This window comes from Delphinapterus leucas, chromosome 6 (genome assembly GCF_059928025.1).
Source record: "Delphinapterus leucas isolate spDelLeu-1000000601 "Yukka" chromosome 6, BTC_Dleu_Yukka2, whole genome shotgun sequence".
In the NCBI taxonomy this organism is placed as follows: domain Eukaryota; kingdom Metazoa; phylum Chordata; class Mammalia; order Artiodactyla; family Monodontidae; genus Delphinapterus; species Delphinapterus leucas.
The window spans coordinates 73,384,219-73,401,494 of record NC_143134.1 but is presented as its reverse complement, the minus strand read 5'-3'; the positions used below and the strand labels follow the sequence as shown (position 1 = coordinate 73,401,494).

General features: G+C 48.5%; 1 protein-coding gene across 1 annotated transcript; it reads left to right on the top strand.

The window, feature by feature from the left end:
• The first annotated feature begins 1,027 nt into the window (after positions 1-1,027).
• Positions 1,028-17,003, top strand: DMRT3 (doublesex and mab-3 related transcription factor 3). The gene is made up of 2 exons (XM_022573435.2): positions 1,028-2,409; positions 14,597-17,003. The coding sequence occupies exons 1-2, from the start codon at positions 1,953-1,955 to the stop codon at positions 15,559-15,561; spliced, it is 1,422 nt and encodes a 473-aa protein (XP_022429143.2). The 5' UTR covers positions 1,028-1,952; the 3' UTR covers positions 15,562-17,003.
• Positions 17,004-17,276: the final 273 nt, after the last annotated feature.

Sequence of the window (17,276 nt, the reverse complement as noted above, 5' to 3'; positions counted from 1 at the left end):
CTGAAACGGGGGAGGTGGGGGGCAGTCAAGGGCTTCAAGGGAAACACACACAAGCAGGTTCCCTTTTTAACCTGCTCCTCTCCCGGAATCACCCTTCTAAACGGAGGGTTGGCTGCTAGAACTCCTGGTGCTACTTGAATTCACAGCAAACACAGTGGGACGTTTTCGGGTTGCTTGTTTGCTTCCAGGGCAGTGCAGAGAAAAGCTGAGAGGACAAGGGCAGCTGTGCCGCCAAACGGTTGGCCATTGCAGCAAACTCGTATACGCCCCGGTTTCGCATTCGATTCGCCCAGACCGCCAAGAGCTGAGTTCAGAGTGCGCTGTCTGGAGCTTGCCGGCAGACGGCTCCGGGACTGCATTCTACCCCCCTTCGCACTGAGCCATTGTGCTACCCTGCGTCGCTGTAACCACCTGCTTTTTATTTTTGTTTTCTTGCATTGCGGGAGAGACTCCGTGCATTTGTGGTGGTAGTCTGCCTTAGGCCAAATCGGTACTCTTAGGGGTCTAGAAACACGCAAATAACTGTTTCAACAAAGTTTTATGCTGTCATCTTGTGCAAGGGCTCTCCCCCACCCCTACCCAAAGACACTGGGGGGGGGTGTGGCCCCATCCCTTTCCATAACTAGATTGCTGAGTCCGTGGGCATTTGAATTGGGGCACGCGAGACCTCCGTTTATCGCTCAAATGCCGTTGGGCAGGGAGGAGATCATATGCGGTAACTTTGGGGGCGCTAGCGTGATTCCTGCGTCCGCTCTCTGAAAGTTTATAGACCCAATACTTAAGCAAATCCCCCATAAGAGCGCTTCCCGGCTTTTCAGGACAGAGACTTTTTAAAATTAAAACGTGGGGAGGAGGGTAGAGAAATAAACTCTGCACCAGAGAGAGAGGACAGTTTTTTCCTTTGAAATAGCCTGCAAAATGGGTCGTCATCCTTGGGCCAGCAGGTTTTCAAAATCAATCATTTTTTTCTACAGCAGCAAAAGAAAAAAATGTTGCAAAAGGAAATAAAGAAAGCCAACATTTCTCGAACCAACTCCAATGCCCTGCCCCCAACCCCTCCCGCCAGTGGCCGCGGGGCCTGGCTCCCCCCAACTTAAAACCCTCTCGGCTCACTCCGGGAACCGAGTGCACCCGCAGGGCTCTGGTAGGCTCCGGTTCTCGCGGAGCTGTGTTTCTGTGGCCAAGGGTGGGAATGAAAGCGGCCTTGGGCTCGGTACCGCCAAATCAGGCCTGGAGGGAAGGGAAGAGAGCGAAGGGCACCTCCACCCTCACCCGCGCTGGTCCTCCCTTCCCCGCCCCGCGTGCACCGCCGCGTCCCGGAGCGCCGCAGTCCCGCCCGCCGCGGGCAGGGGAAGCGCAGAGAGCTTGGAGGAGGGGGCCTTGAGCGCCCCCGTGAGAGTGGCCCGACGGCGGATGGCAAGGAAGGTGAAGTGCAGGGACTCGAAGGGCCCGAGCGGAAAGGAAGGAGGCAGGCGTGGAGTGGGGTGGGGAGTGCAAGGAGACCTGGACCTCGAGGGTGGGGGTGGGGGTGGCGGTGGGAGGGAGGAGGAGTAGGGGGAGGGCGGCGGAGGAAGTGCCGGGCCCGGCCTGCGCGCGCGGGAGCTGCAGACGAGCTGGCTCAGACCATAATCAGAGCTCTCGCCGGCCCCTGGCAGCCGCCGCAGCGCCTCGGCGAGTGAGGACGTGCCGGCCAAAGCAGCGGCAGGCGGAGACGCGACCGGCGTGAGATTGGTGGGGCGCCAGTCGGGAGGCTGAGGCTGTGAGCGCCGCGGGAGCCGTAAACACGGCTGCAGCCCCTCCGGCCATCCCGGAGCGCACGCGGCCGTGGGGACTGCTGGACCAAAGACTGCGCCGCCCGGAGGCCGCCCCTGAGCGGGCCTCCCAACCCGTCGTCCAGCGCCCCCTGACGCGCTCTCGCCGCCAGCCCGCCAGCTCTTCCGGGAGCCCAGGGCATGAACGGCTACGGCTCTCCCTACCTGTACATGGGCGGCCCCGTGTCGCAGCCGCCGCGGGCGCCCTTGCAGCGCACGCCCAAGTGCGCGCGCTGCCGCAACCACGGCGTGCTGTCCTGGCTCAAGGGCCACAAACGCTACTGCCGCTTCAAAGACTGCACCTGTGAGAAGTGCATCCTTATCATCGAGCGGCAGCGGGTCATGGCGGCGCAGGTGGCGCTGCGCAGGCAGCAGGCCAACGAGAGCCTCGAGAGCCTCATCCCCGACTCGCTGCGCTCCCTGCCGGGACCCCCGCCGCCGGGAGACGCCACCTCTGCCCCGCCGCTGCCGACCTCGCAGCCGTCTCAGGCACCGCCGCCGCCGCCGCGCCCCGCTGTGGAGTTGGCTGCTGCCGCCGCGCTGCGCTGGGCCGCGGAGCCCCAGCCTGGGGCGCTGCAGGCGCAGCTCGCCAAGCCAGGTAAGAGCAGCTGCGGGGCCGGACTGGGCCCTGCGCGTGGGCGAAAACACTTCCAAGCGGCTATTGCTGCTTTGGCTGGGGGGCTCAGAGGCGAATTTTTGGGAAGATGGCCCGGCCTTCCGCCCCAACTCCAGCCGAGCCGGTCCTTACTCTCTCGGCAGAAGCGATCTTCGGTCTGGACCCGGCGAGGCAGGAGGTGAACCCAGGCGCCCACGGGAAAGGCGCCTCGGGCTCGCCAATTGCCTTCCCCAGGTTAAAGGGGGACGGGTAAATAAAGAGGTCGAGGCAGGACCAAATTAAAATCCGCGTGGGCACACACCACCGTGCGGCCAGGCTTTCTTGCCGCAGGCTTTAGAGGGCCTCGCATTTGCAGGTTGGGATGGGTAGGTGCAAGGAAGGAGCCAAGGCCCAAGGCTTGGATGACTCTGGGTGTTTTTCTCGGCCCCCGGGGAATTTGAGCGAACCCGAAGCCTTTCAAGTAGCCTACTGTGGCCTCCAGCCTCTTGCAGTCTGTTGAAAGAAGGCCTATTTAGAAGCAGTAGTAAACAAGGGCCAGAAAGGCCACCACACTGATAGCGGGGACTCAGAATCTAGTGCGCCCAGAGTCAACCAACTCCTTTTGCAGAATTGCTCAGGTCCTTTAACAGCATTCCGCAGGCAGCCCTCAGCAGTCACCGTGGTCTTAAAGAAACAAACAAAACGACCTACAGTGAGGAAGGCCAGCCCTGGAGAGTCCTTTCCCCAGTTCTAGGTGGGCCTGGGCCTCCTCCTGTCCTCTCCTCTCCTCTCCCCTCTCCTCCTCTGCTGTGCTTTAGAGAGCATGGGTCTGCTCTGAGCCCTGGAGGTGGGCAGATTCCTCCCCTCACCTCTCCATCAGGTTCCCTCCTTCAGGCCTCCAAAGCCTTGCAAACCCCAGTGGAGCCTTTCCTCCTGGAGAATGTCTAGTTTACCATCCTGCCCAGCCCGAGTGCTCCTTTGATTTTAAGCTCGTAGAATTCTGTGGACAGGTGTTTGGTCTTTCCCTTTCACTGGGGCAGATGTACAAAGGAAGCGAGGGGGTTGAGGGGTATGCTGGAATTCAGAGATGGAAGGCCCTGGAAGGCCCAAAGCCCTTCTGTGGGCAGAACTAATGGTAGAGCTTCCGCCTACCCCCAGTCTCCCCCCACCCCGAAAAAGACTGTACCTCTGGCTCTTGGAGAGAGGCTTTCAGCAGCACTGCACTGCTGTACGGAGCCAGGGAAACATTTAGGGTGAGTTGGTAGGCAGCCTGGCAGGTGCAGTCCTGCTGCCCTGTTGCTCCATTATGCTCTCCAGACCTGAAGCTCTGAGAACATCTTATGGGAAGAGCAGAACTGGGTATTTTAAGGACAGAAGTGAGTTTACTGAACATGGATTTTGTGGATGTTTAATCCAAGGTAGAATATAAGCATTTCTCTGAGTAATGTCCGCCCACTCCCAGTTGACTCTCTTTTGTCAGTGTGATCTCTTCATACTTATAGGTTTGTCACAGAGGAATAGGAGGGGGGTGGGGAAAGGACATTCTTTTTGTTTTTCTCCTTTAAGTTAGAGCAGGTAACTAGGAGAGTTTTGTCTCAGTTCTCCATGCCAGTAACTTTCCTTAACCTTTCCATTTCCGGTTTCTGTGTCTCCATTTCCCCCAACACTAGGTCGGGAGTTTTGAGTTTGTGACAGTGGTAGCATCTTGCAGTGGCCACCTGCCCAAGCAGCACCCGTGTAATAGTGCTTTGGGTTCTGGGGGTCCCTGTCCAAGAGGGGATTCCTTTCACATTGTGTGCTGTTCTAACCATTCTTTGGGATAGCCGGAGTTCATGCTTTCTATAGAGTCACAAAACCAAAAATAACCCTGGGAGGCGGGGAGGGAGGGGCAGGCAGAAAGGCCAAGCAGCAGCCTCGGTAGCAGAAGGATACATGCTTGGGGAGAATAGGAGAGGGAGACGGCAACTGGACAAACCAGACCTGGTGCTCTCTCTTTTACTCAGAACTAAGTGTTCTGGGATGACCTGAGCCTTTCAAAATGAAAACAAGTAATTACAAAGGAGAATAGGATTTACCACTAGAAAAGGTCAGAGTGATGGCTTTGGGGGCCTAAACTATCAGGGATCAAATGCTCAGGTCCTAATGCATACCTTGCACATTTATTATGTAACTTTTGTTTTCTGCTTTCAATTGGTTCGGGCCCCATAATTCCATTCAACACCAACAAAAAGCCAGTCACCAATCCGATGATGGCGAGAGAGGGCAGGAAAGGAATAGATAATTGTTTTCCATTAGGAAGGCAAGTATACAAGTGGATCGGTTCTATGCAATGCTTTGTACAGAGAAAGCCCATTTGGGTTTTAAGTTAGGGAAAACTGCCTGAATGGGACTGTATGGATTTTTCCTTTTTTGGCAGTTGTTCTTATGATGCATTTGTATGTAACATACCATGCATATTGAGAAGCTTGTCAGATATGGTCCTGGGCAAGTAGCTCACTGTGTAGAGAAGTAAATGAAGCTCTGTTTGAATGGTAGTAAGTTACATGTACAGTAAGTTCACAGACCATTAGGAATCTCTAAATATCTCCTGGTGATTTATGGAGATTTGTTTCTTTGTGATTTCAGTGTCAAAAACATGGTTGGTCTCTTTAGTACATAGCTGTGGAGACATTTGCTTTTTTTGTTGGCTCCAAATGCAAGTGCACAAACACACAGAGTCTTTCCCCCTCTCCAGAAATCCTTGTGAAAAGTACACGCCCTAGAGAAGGGAGTGTTTGCTGGGCACCGCTGGGGAAAAAAACACCCAGTTCAGGGAGCCACATTAATACCAAGACTCAGTTTTGTAGGTGGAAGAAATTTCTTTCCCAAATTCTGCTTCCAATTCTTTAAATGAACAGAGATTGTTTTATCTAACGGTGTATCATGTTTAACATCCCTTTTAATGTGGAGGTGGTTGTAAGGAGAATTTTCATATTCTCAGGTTATTACTTCTAGCAATGGATTAAAGCTTTTTTTTTTTTTTTTTTTTCGTTTTGGGTGTACATTTCCCCTGCTCCTAGATTATCATCTACGACTGGCCTGGAATTACTAGATTTTGATTGAGCCCCAAATTATAGTCTAAGCTCCTTTAAATCTATCCTATTGATGCGTTTCTCTTTCATTTCCTCTTCACTCCCCCCTCCTTTCTGTCAGGAAAATACCTTGGGAAGCTTGAACACCTTTCAGCTCTTAGAGTATCTGAGTCAGCAGCCTCAACCAGCCAAGCCAGCCTTTCAGGGCCTGGGCTGTAGAGCTGAGGAAAGTTAGGGGTCACGACCAAGGTGAGAGGCTGAAGTTACATTCCTCTGTTTGGCTTCCTCCCCCACACCCTACCCTTGCTCCAGCAGAATGGCCTGGGTCTCCTCAGGCTGCCAGAGGAAAGGGCTGTGGCTACAGATTCTTCCTAGGTTTACATCTGCCATCAAATAAATACGTAAACAAATTGTTAAAAAATTTCTTAAAGGAAAAGAAATCTAAAACATCCTATTTGATTAGGAGTAAGAGAGCAGGATTAACTAGGAAATTAGGGTCTCCTTTCTTGTTTATTTCTCCTGAAATGGAGAGAACAAGAGACCTATAGGAAGGGAAGTTGGGAGATTTTGGAAAACTGCCTTTATTTGATTTGACCTCCTGTCCGGCACCTCCTAGCATCTTTATGCTTGCTCTGGGCTTTTCAGCTCCAGCTTGATTAGGTCCTGTCTGGTCAGCTTCCTAGTTTTAAATTTTACTTTAATTTTTTAAAAAAAGAGACACGCACCTGCATGGATGAATGTTGCCAGAACACCGGTCCAGGCCAGGATGGGAAATTCTCCACGGCTAGGGGCTGAAGCAAAGGAAAAGTGGGAGAGACCTCAGAGTCACTCGTGAAGGGTAGCTACGAATTTAAAACAGGGTCTGGGTATTTCAGACGCCTTGATTTGGGCCGAGGGGCCTGACTCAGAGTTGCATTTTAAAAAGCAAAAACCAACCAAACGAAAAGGAAGAAGCGAGACCGCACTGGTCTTCTCCTAAACCTTACCCACGTCTGGCTCTGGAGGGCGGACTCAGGGCTGCTCACGGCTCCGGGCCTTTCCCACCGGCGCCCAGCGAGTTGCCGAGTTACGGACCGGCTTCTTGGGTCCCGGAGCAGCCGAGAGCGCAGCGAGTGGAAGTGCGGGGCGGCGGCTCAGGGACCCCGGGCCGGGTCAGGGATGGATGGGACGCCGGGAGAGGCCCGTGCGGTGGCAGCAGCGCGCTCGCGGCTCCCCTGCGGCCGCCCTGGACCACTGTTCTCTTGCACCCAATCCTCGCGGCACCGCCGCTGCGGCGGCACCTTCCACTCGCGCTCAGCCCCGTGGGCTGGGTTAGACCCCGCCTGTTCGGTTGGTTGCCCGATTTAGCAAAAAGCCTGCAAATAAACACAAAAAAGGGATATCAAATATTGTATGGGGCACACTTGTACTGAAACATTGTGATTTTTGCTAAGTGCAGGTTTAACTGGGCATCCTGCTATTTTATCTGGCAACCCTAGGCCTCCGGGGCGGGCCCAGCCCTAAAGTCCTCGGGGGCGCCCCTCGGGGTGGGCGTAGCTCTGGCGGGTCTCCCAGCCTCTTTCTCCCTGTGGAGCCCGAGCTGCCCCCCCGGCCGGCTCGGAGAGGCGCTGGTGTCCATCTTGTGGATCTGAGCACAGGGTGGACAGGAAAACGGGAGCGTTTTCCACGTCTGGGAACCACAGAGTTCCACTGCCATCCAGGACAGAACCTCCCCCCACCTAACACACCCCTCTGGGTTATAAATCTGGCGGGATAGCCGTGCTCTCGATTTACACAACCAACTCCTCTTTTCCGTGATGGATGAACTCCCGGATTTAACAGATTACAGTAATCACAGGAGGACAGTGTAAATCGAATCTGATAGCAATAACTTTCGGGGAAGGTCAGGCTCAAGTGAAATGTTACCAAGCAACAGGCATTTTGTTTGCGAAATACAATCAAAGAGCATTGATGAGAAATTCTTTGCTGCAGCGAGTCAGCGCTCTCAGCTAACAGCTTTACAGAGGGAAAGGGAGTGAATCTTCATAAATCAACGTCCCCGGAAGACTTGGAGCCCCTTTCTGGAAATGTTGGACGTTTTCCTGACGGGAAGGCAGGCAGAACCCAGTGAACACCTACGTGCCTGCCTGCCTCTCCTTTCCCTTTCCTTGCCTCTTCCGTTTCTCCAGCTTCCCTCCTTTCTTCAGCTTTTTAACCTGTTGCGGCCCCTCAGCCATTAGTCACTCGGGTCCCTGGACCCCCATGTCTAGTGTGATGTGACTCTGGTGGCACAGTGGGCCTTGCACCGGGGTTTACATGGGCGCTGGTGGCAGAGGTTGGGGCCTGAGTGGTGGAACATTGGTCATCGCGGGGCCCATCACCTTGGGATCCTGTCACATCACTTCCAGGAGTCCCCCGTGGCTTTAGTGAGTCACTGCAAACTACTGTTCTCTGAAGAAACTAGGGGAAACTAAAACATAACTAGGAGTGGGTTTTGTTTTGCATTTTATTATACAGTTAAACAGCTATAAAAATAAGCACAATCAACTACTGAGTAACAATATTATGGAAAACTTAACATTCAGAACATCGGTTTTCTACCGAATCTCTCATCTCTTTTGATTGCAGTGACTGGGCAGACTTAAATTTTACAAAGGTGGGATCAGTGTTCTGCTTGTTTCCGCCCACTAAGTATCACTTGTTTCGTTCCGTAAATGTTCCACTCATAGTCTTTATATGTGAATGTTTACAGCAACATTCCCTCCCATGAATACAGCAGTCTGCCCAGCTGCTGGCCTTTGGGTTACTTGCTGTGTTTCAATATAAAATACAACTCACTGCACACATAACTTGGAATTTTTGCAAAATATCCTTTAGTAAACTGTAAGCCTCTCAGTAGCCAAGAGGCAAATGCTTTGATCATCTCTGTGTAATCTTACCTAGCACAGTGCCTGGGCACATAGTGAAAGATTTAATGATTCGTTAAATAGGTGGACGAATAAGTAGCCAGTTGCATTTTTATAACTACAAACACACTTGTAGATTTATAGGTAATTTCCCTCCTGCTTCTTGAAAAGTGCTCCTTTCAGAGTCAAGAAAGAGGTCAAAACTAAATTGTTGCAGGACTTACAAAGTCCACAGTTGCAATCCACACTTCCTTAAGTCTAGCCCTTTCTATATCAATGTCCGCCAAAATATTGGTCCCCAGGAATCATCTTGATTTCTTCATATGTTATTAAGCCAGTGTCATTAATGATTTTAAAAAAGCAAACATGACTATGTATTTTTAGTTTTCATAAGGTCCCACCCCTCAGCCCCCGGAAGAAAAGGGAAGATTTTAGACTGACGTTCATTCCCTGCTGTATGTTGGGTTTTCACCCATTCACTTTTTTATGATTCAGCATTTCTAGTGGGAGATAAGGATAACAGAAAATGTAAAAAGCGTGTCTCCTGTTTGAATTCTGACTGGGCAGGAGTCTTTTCTGGAAGCCCCATCCAGCTGGGGCTCTTCCTGGCCATTGCTATAAGATTTGTGTGCTTTGAAAACGACCCATCAGGGAACAGTTATTGAGAGGTATGTTCCCCAAAGCTCAAGTGAACAGATGAGGGCGTGACAGTCCATGTTTGAAAATGCGTGACGTGATTTCAAAAGGAAACAAAAAAGTCCAGTGACTTTTGCACTAGGAAGCAGCGCTCTTTATGCCAGTGCTTTCGTGGTTTTATTCTGGATGTATGCTCTATTTTATTTTCGTAGATAGAAAGAATGGATAAGACCCCCACGCCTAAGTGAGGAAGATACTCATCTTCGTGTCATGAGCAGAATGTTTTGCATATGTGGCAGGCTTCCTCAACATCTTTCAAATAAATACTTAGGACTTTTTTTTTTAACTGCACTTTCATATGAAAAAAAATCCACTGAAGAAAGTTAAAATTTGCAAACTGTAATTTTAGATTGGAAGTCACTTTTCTGTGGGCGTTCATTCTCTCTCCTTAAAGTCTTGTAGCTATCTCATGGCAGAGCTATATGGTGAAGTTGGAGCATTGTTTTCCATAGCAACAGTGTCCTTCTCAATGGAGCATCTACTTTTTCAAAAAAAAAAATCTTTACCCTTGTGAAGAGTTTATTTCAGGGATGGCTGTGAGTGTTTCTACATCGTGAGAAATATGAAATTGAAGAGTGAACATTTGGTAAGATTTTTTAGATGTCTAGATGTTTAGCCTGAAACATAGAAGATTATATCACTTTCAGTAACTGGTTTGTAATATCAGATGAGAGTGATTTCTTTCTACTTTTAGTGTAGTAGCTTTTGGCTTTTGGCACCTATATACTAGGAGTAAAAATATTATCCACTGAAATATATTCTTACTCTTTAATGTTCTAGGAATTAGGGTGTCCGTTTCAAGGAGAAAGAGGGTAAAACATTTGGGGAGTATTTCCTTTCCTTTTTCATTTTGATACTGGGCAGTTTCACATTTCTATATCTGGAAAGGCCTTTGTGTTTTAAACCAACCGGAACAATTTGTAAAGTTCATTTAGGGAAAAATCTACAGATGTAAAGAAACACCCGTTGTTAAATTACGCTTTATCACTGGGCCCAAAACTCACCCTCTATAATTACTTGTGAAAGTCTGTATTTATGACAGTAATTTACAATACTTCTAGTTTAGGCACAACAACACAACCAGTACTTGACACCGTAAATTTGCAGGGCTCGTATGTTCCGACCTTTAGAAATTATCGCTGGGTAAGGAGTTATTCTTGGTACAAGGTGAGAGGCTAGTCTTCCCTTGCCCGGTTCTGTATCCCCAACAGTCTTGGATGTTGTCTGGGTGCCTGCTTACCTGGCACCCCTTAGCAGGACGTTATGCGTTGCTCAGGTGTGTGGGCACCACGGGTGTGTCCCACTCACTGCTTCATTCAATGGCTTCCGTCTCCCCTTTGAGTACAGTATAAACAGTGCTGAGCTCAGTTGGTTGGAATGTTCTGAATTTGTAGATTTGATTCCTGTGACATCCGGTTAGATTTTCTCACTTTTTGGCCGTAGCCTGCCCACCCCTTTGGAGAGGCTGATCAGCCCAGAAATCTTCAGAGAGAAAGTGTGGGTGAATCAGCACAATCCACCACACTCTCTGAGAAGTCACCAGGAGCTCTTGCTGCACCGGGGATGTCACAGTGGCAGGTGCAAAGGGTAGCACAAGAAAATATGAAAGAGGCCTCATGCAGTCTAGGGGTTCACAATTGGTAAACAAGCTGCCAATCATAGAGGATTCTACTGTGGCCTGCTCTGCAGATCCGGAAACTAGCTTCCAAAGTTAAATTTTGTATTGCCTGATTTAGAGTCCTGCCGTCCAATATCCAGTTGATTGGGACAGTATGTCCTTTACCATCTTGAAAAAAATACTACATTTTCATAATGTTAGATACGTCAGATTAGCCAGAACATCATTTCTTAGTTCCCTTTTGGCTAAACTTCTGCCCTTTGAGTCACTTTCTTCTGGCGTCTAAAGCATTCTGTGGAAGACTAAGCTTGGTAATAGAGCTCGAAGCATTTTCCCCAAATGTCTTCGGTGTTTGCAGCTCATCCAGAGTGGGGAAAAGTTACCTTTTAAAGTGGGAAGGTATTTTTAGGTTCACACATTTCTTTTAAAAATATCACAATCAGAGCTTTTTAGCTGTATTTACATACGTTTTTGTTTCCTAGAAGAACCAGTTGTTCCTTGCTTTAAAAAAAAAACCCAACAACCCACCATCTCCTGTATTGCTATGACACTGTGTATCATATTTCTTTCACTTTTTCATTGTGGTAAAATATACATAACAAAATTTACTATTTTAACCTTTTTTTAGGGACACAATGTAGTGGCTTTAAGTATTTTCATAATGTTGTGTGGCCATCACCACTTTCCATTTTCAGAACTTTTCCATCATCCCTAACTGAAACTCAGTACCCATTAGACAGTGAGTCCCCCTTACCCCCTGCCCTAGCCCCTGGGAATACCATTTTACTTTCTGTCACTATGAGTTTGCCTATTCTAGGTACGTTATATAAGTGGAATCGTAGATATTTGTCCTTTTGTGTCTGCCTTACTTCACTTAGCATGATTCATCCACATTGTAGCATGTGTGAGAATTTCATTCCTTTTTGAGGCTGAATAATATTCCATTATATGAATGGACCACATGTTGTTTATCCATTCATCCATCATTTTTTTTTTTTTTTTTTTTTTTTTTTGGTGGTATGTGGGCCTCTCACTGTGTGGCCTCTCCTGTTGCGGAGCACAGGCTCCAGATGCGCAGGCCCAGCGGCCATGGCTCACAGGCCCAGCCGCTCCGCGGCATGTGGGATCTTCCCGGACCGGGGCACGAACCCGTGTCCCCTGCATCGGCAGGCGGACTCTCAACCACTGCGCCACCAGGGAAGCCCCTGTCATCCATCTTTGATGGACACTTGGTTGCTTCCACTCTTTGGCTCTTGTGGATAATGCTGCTATGAACATTCGTGTTCCATGTGTGCAGATTTGCTGCTTAGCAAATTCTGCCTGGTTGTGTTTGCTTTCCCCCTTGCACATGCGTCTTATTTCCCCAACTTGGTAATAAATTCCACAAGTTAGGGGCCAGTCTTATACATCCTGGTATTTTCCACCCTTTATTCTGTTTTCCTCAGTGGCTTGCAGGTTACAGCAATACAAGTACTTGATGCTGACAATAATAGATAATGAAAGCAAAAGAAATAAGAAAACTGTTTAGAGGAGCACAGTATTGAAAACATTATTTTATGTCCATATTTTCCCCAGGAGAGTATTTGACTTGTTTTCCCAAGCTCCGCTGAGCAGGGGCCAAGATCCAATTGTATGTTGAGTTCAGTGCTGAGTTAGCATACTGTCACCATCTGCTTACTGTCAAGTGTTTAACGATAGCGTAACACCAAGAGGTAGGCGTGGGGTCCTGAGTCAGGAAAATGTAGGCAGGTCTAGCTGATTAGAATATGAAGATATGGAAGCTTTTCTGTTGCTGTTTTTCTCGTTGGGATCAAGGACAAATACCACATTAACCCAGGGGGTGAAAACTGGGATTCCAGTCCTAGGAAGTTGCAGGAGAGGATATGTCAAATTTCTCTTGCAAAAATAGGTGTTTTGTGCATATCCCAGAGTTGTTACAGAAAGCAGAAATGGCTTCATGTGTGTGGGCTGCAAATGATCCCCACGTGGACACTTGATATTTTGTACCGGAAAAAAGAAGCAGTGTAAATAAAATGCAAATTTGGGACAACTACGAATTTGTATCAGATTTATAATTGAAAGTTTCACTGATACAGTTTAAGAATTTCTTAAAGTATTTATTTATGCCTAGGACATATTTATTGCTTTGTGAAGAATCAAAGTTTTGTTTTTCAATTATAATTAAGGTACATCCCATATTAGAAGAATGCTCATAAATGGGCCTTTGTTTAAGGCTTTTTATTTACTTTTAAAAATAAATTAATTTTCTTTATTTCTGGCTGCGTTGGGTCTTTGTTGCTGCGCGCGGGCTTTCTCTGGTTGCGGCGAGCGGGGGCTACTCTTCATTGCGGTGCGCAGGCTTCTCATTGCGGAGGCTTCTCTTGTTGCGGAGCACGGGCTCTAGGCACGCAGGCTTCAGTAGTTGTGGTTCACGGGCTCCAGAGCGCAGGCTCAATGGTTGTGGCGCACGGGCTTAGTTGTTCCACAGCGCGTGGGATCTTCCCGGACCAGGGATCGAACTCAGGTCCCCTGCATTGGCAGGTGGATTCTTAACCACTGCGCCACCAGGGAAGTCCCTGTTTAAGCGTTTTAAAATGAAAAACAACAACAAATAGGAGGAGATGGATTTTAGAAGCTGCTTTGATGAAATTTCACCAGCTGGCTATCTACACATAATCAAGTGTGCCCACTGAGAAGGCGACAATGAGGCTATTCAGGCAGGGCAGTGGATAAAAATCCACTCGCATATAGCTTGTTAATAAAGAATATGTTTCTTTATTATTAAGATCTCTTAAAACCTACTTCTGCAAGCAGACCAATCTTACTTACTTACTCCTTCCTTCCTTCCTTCCTTCCTTCCTTCCTTCCTTCCTTCCTTCCTGCCTGTTTAGCACCGTAATACTAGCCCTTGTGGGGGTGTGATGTCTTAAGTCAAAATGTTAAATTTGCAACTGGTTTACTTCACGGCAAATCTCTGCTTTATTTGGGAAGCTTTTTGTTTTGTTTGGTTTCTCTCTTCTTTTAATATAGTTCAGGAAGGTATCTTGAAGTTCTCTCCATGAACTTTACTAATGAAACAGTTCACGAAAACCTGTCTGCTTCTTGCAGCCCAGGTCCTGGAGTTATGGACGCACTGCTTCACTGGTGGATCTTGCTCCCTGGCAGTTTCACAAGCCTTCTCCAGCCATTTCCTTCTTTCTCTCTGTAGCCTGTCCCACGTCCAGATTTCACAGCTGGTTTTGCTTACCCTGTAGTGTGGATTATAGGCAACCAAGTCTGCCAGGACCTTGAGTGGGCTTTTAAGAAAAATTTCAATGTATAGAGGCTGCCTGTTTCACTTTGGCAATCATATCGACTAGTTATTGTACATGGTGTCCTGATGAAACATACTGACGACTAGTTCACAGGACATTTGACACAAAATCTGCCTATGGGAAAATGGATTTAAAATATTAAAATTTCCCACATACGACGGTATATGCGTCGTGCACCGGCTGTTAATGTCCTTGAATGACACCGGCCACCTCATTTGCAGAAGAGGGACCAGAAGACAAGCCTGGGTTCATTTTCCTGTTCTTCCCTGGATGGTGTTTATCCCCAGCCTGGCCCCTATTTAGATTGTTAGCGCTAGACAGCCACATCTGTGGTTGTAGGTATCGTGTTTCCATTCTGTGTTGAAGGCAAGCTTCCCTGCACACACCATTCTGAGAAATCACTCCGATTTCTAGATCTTTATTTTCAGGTATTTTTTCCCCATTTGCCAGTGACACACTGGATATTTTTAAGGCTTGCAGTATGTTATAACCCACAAGGAAGCAGTTCCCCTTGCAGAAAGCCCATGTAGGGCCCTCTCCTGAGCACATCTGTTCCCCTTTACACACACCAGGAAAGGGTTAACCCAGCTGTTCCCTGCTTTTCAGATTTGACTGAAGAACGACTCGGGGACAGCAGCACAGCGGACACCGCTGAGACCTTCAGTGACAAAGATACGGACCAGAGGAGCTCCCCGGACGTGGCCAAAAGTAAGGGCTGCTTCACGCCAGAGAGCCCCGAGATAGTGTCGGTGGACGAAGGGGGGTATGCGGTCCAGAAGAACGGAGGCAGCTCCGAGAGCCGACCCGACAGCCCCAAGTACCCCGGGGAGCAGAATCACCTCCTGATCGAGGGCCCCTCGGGGACCGTGTCTCTGCCCTTCAGCTTGAAAGCCAACAGACCGCCCCTGGAAGTGTTAAAAAAAATATTCCCCAACCAGAAGCCCACGGTGCTGGAGCTGATCCTGAAGGGCTGCGGGGGCGACCTGGTGAGCGCCGTGGAGGTCCTGCTCTCCAGCCGCACCTCCAGCTTGGCCGCGGACCGAACTGCGGCAGAGCCCGAGGGCCTGGTGCTGCCCTCCAGCGGGCACATCTTTGAACACACCTTGAGCTCCTACCCCATCTCCTCTTCCAAATGGTCCGTGGGCTCGGCCTTCAGAGTCCCAGACACGTTGAGGTTTTCCGCCGACTCCAGTAACGTGGTCCCCAACCCCCTGGCCGTGCCCCTGCAGCACCCGTTCCCCCAGCCCCCCCGGTACCCTCTGATGCTGAGGAATACTTTGGCGAGAAACCAGTCGAGCCCCTTTCTTCCCAACGATGTCACCCTGTGGAACACCATGACGTTGCAGCAACAGTACCAGCTGAGGTCCCAGTACGTCAGCCCTTTCCCCACTAACTCTACAAGCGTCTTCAGAAGCTCACCTGTCCTCCCCGCCCGCGTCCCCGAAGACCCTCGGATACCCATCCCTGACGATGGGTGTCCCATCGTGTCAAAGCAGTCCATTTACGCTGAGGACGACTATGATGAGAGGTCTGACTCCTCAGACTCTAGAATACTCAACACTTCATCTTAAAGTGCTACCCGATGGGTGGTGACCAGGTGACATTGTCTGTGCATTTGAACCCTGGCCCCCCCTTGAGGAGAGGCCACATCCTGTGTATACCTTTTCCTTCTGTTTCACAAAGTGACTGTGCTTGATTCTATACCTTAGCAATAAAAACATAACTTATTTAATTTCTTGCACTTCACTGGAAAATGCCAAATAGCTCTGCTCTGTGGCTTTAGTGCTGAATGTTCGTTGTAAAAGAGAATAGTCTTGGGAAAGCCTGGGGCCCATGGAAGATTTATTTGGGGATGTAGAGCTGAAGGTCAGCCTTGCCCCTAAACTCAGCCTGGAATGTTCAATAAAATAGTATACTTGAATGAAATTTTTTTTTTTTTTTTTGCGGTACACGGGCCTCTCCCGTTGCGGAGCACAGGCTGTGGACGCGCAGGCTCAGCGACCATGGCTCACGGGCCCAGCCGCTCCGCGGCATGTGGGATCTTCCCGGACCGGGGCACGAACCGGTGTCCCCTGCATCGGCAGGCGGACTCTCAACCACTGCGTCACCAGAGAAACCCCTTGAATGAAATTTTGTAAAAGAGGATTCCTTAGGATATGTGAAACCTAAAGGCAGTGGTTCGGTTGCAAACGGACTATAAACAGGGACCTTATACTCCTATGCTAAAAATCCTTGCATTTTAAAGAGAGACTGCACTTAATAGAGTGAACTGCTCACATGCTTATTTAAGCTTGGACAGTTTTCAGAGACAAACTCCATTAAGAATTATTCTTTTCACATGGCTGAATCGAAACGTGTAATGTCAATGTAAAGCCAATCACAGCTGTGAACTGCATGAAATGTATTGTGAAATGAACACAAGATTAAGCTTTGTGAGGTTAATGTAGCATGCTAAGGACTCTAGAAAAAAATAAACTAAGGAGATGATCTTGGTTTATGTCATTTCTACTTGTGGAAAGAGGATCTCTAAAAATAGAAACTTGATATAAAAGCTACTTACCAGTGCATGGATCAAGGCTTCAGTTAAATGTGATGTCCCTGAGAAATATGAATGGCAAAGTTTGGGGGCTGCGTTCAGAAAGACAGAATTTATTTTTCAAGAATAGACTTAATTCAGTCCCTCCATCCGTTTATTTGTTTCTTCAGCAGATAATTATTGAGTGCCTATTACGTGTAAGAGGATGCTCTTTGTATGTTATTGTCCGAGTTACCTGCCCGTTGAGTCCAAGACAGCAGGGATTATATGATGGAGAATCTCATTAAAAACAAAGTAAAAATGAAAACATCTACAGTGTGGAAAGTAAGCAAAGTGCATAGCACGGTACCTGACACAGAGAAAGTACTCCATCCATGAGAGCAGTTACTCCTGTTAAGTTCAGTATATACTCCTATTTGCATTCAGGATGAAGAAGTGGATTCCCTCATTCTCACTTGGAGAAGATGCCATTCTGGCTTTGGGGGATGACCGCAGCAAAACTTCAGGGCTTTTCCCCTTCATTTAAAAAGCATTTTGGGGGGGCTACTGTATATGGCAAACTTCTTGCTCAGGTATTTTTAACAGTGAGTTTTAGAACAACAATGTGCACTGGTGCCCACACCAACCACTTCTTACTCCTTTCTTCAGAATGCTGGAGAGGAAAGATGACTGCCCAGGTCAGACAATAAACTTATGAATGTGGAAGGGAGAGAAAATAAGTGAAAGCCTCTACGTGACAAGGATGCAGAG

What these genes read in the sequence shown, in the direction of transcription:
- DMRT3 (XM_022573435.2), top strand. Translation starts at nt 1,953, where the DNA reads ATGAACGGCTACGGCTCTCCCTACCTGTACATGGGCGGCCCCGTGTCG. An exon ending in GGCGCAGCTCGCCAAGCCAG is followed by an intron (nt 2,410 to 14,596) that starts GTAAGAGCAGCT and finishes CCTGCTTTTCAG; the next exon opens with ATTTGACTGAAGAACGACTC.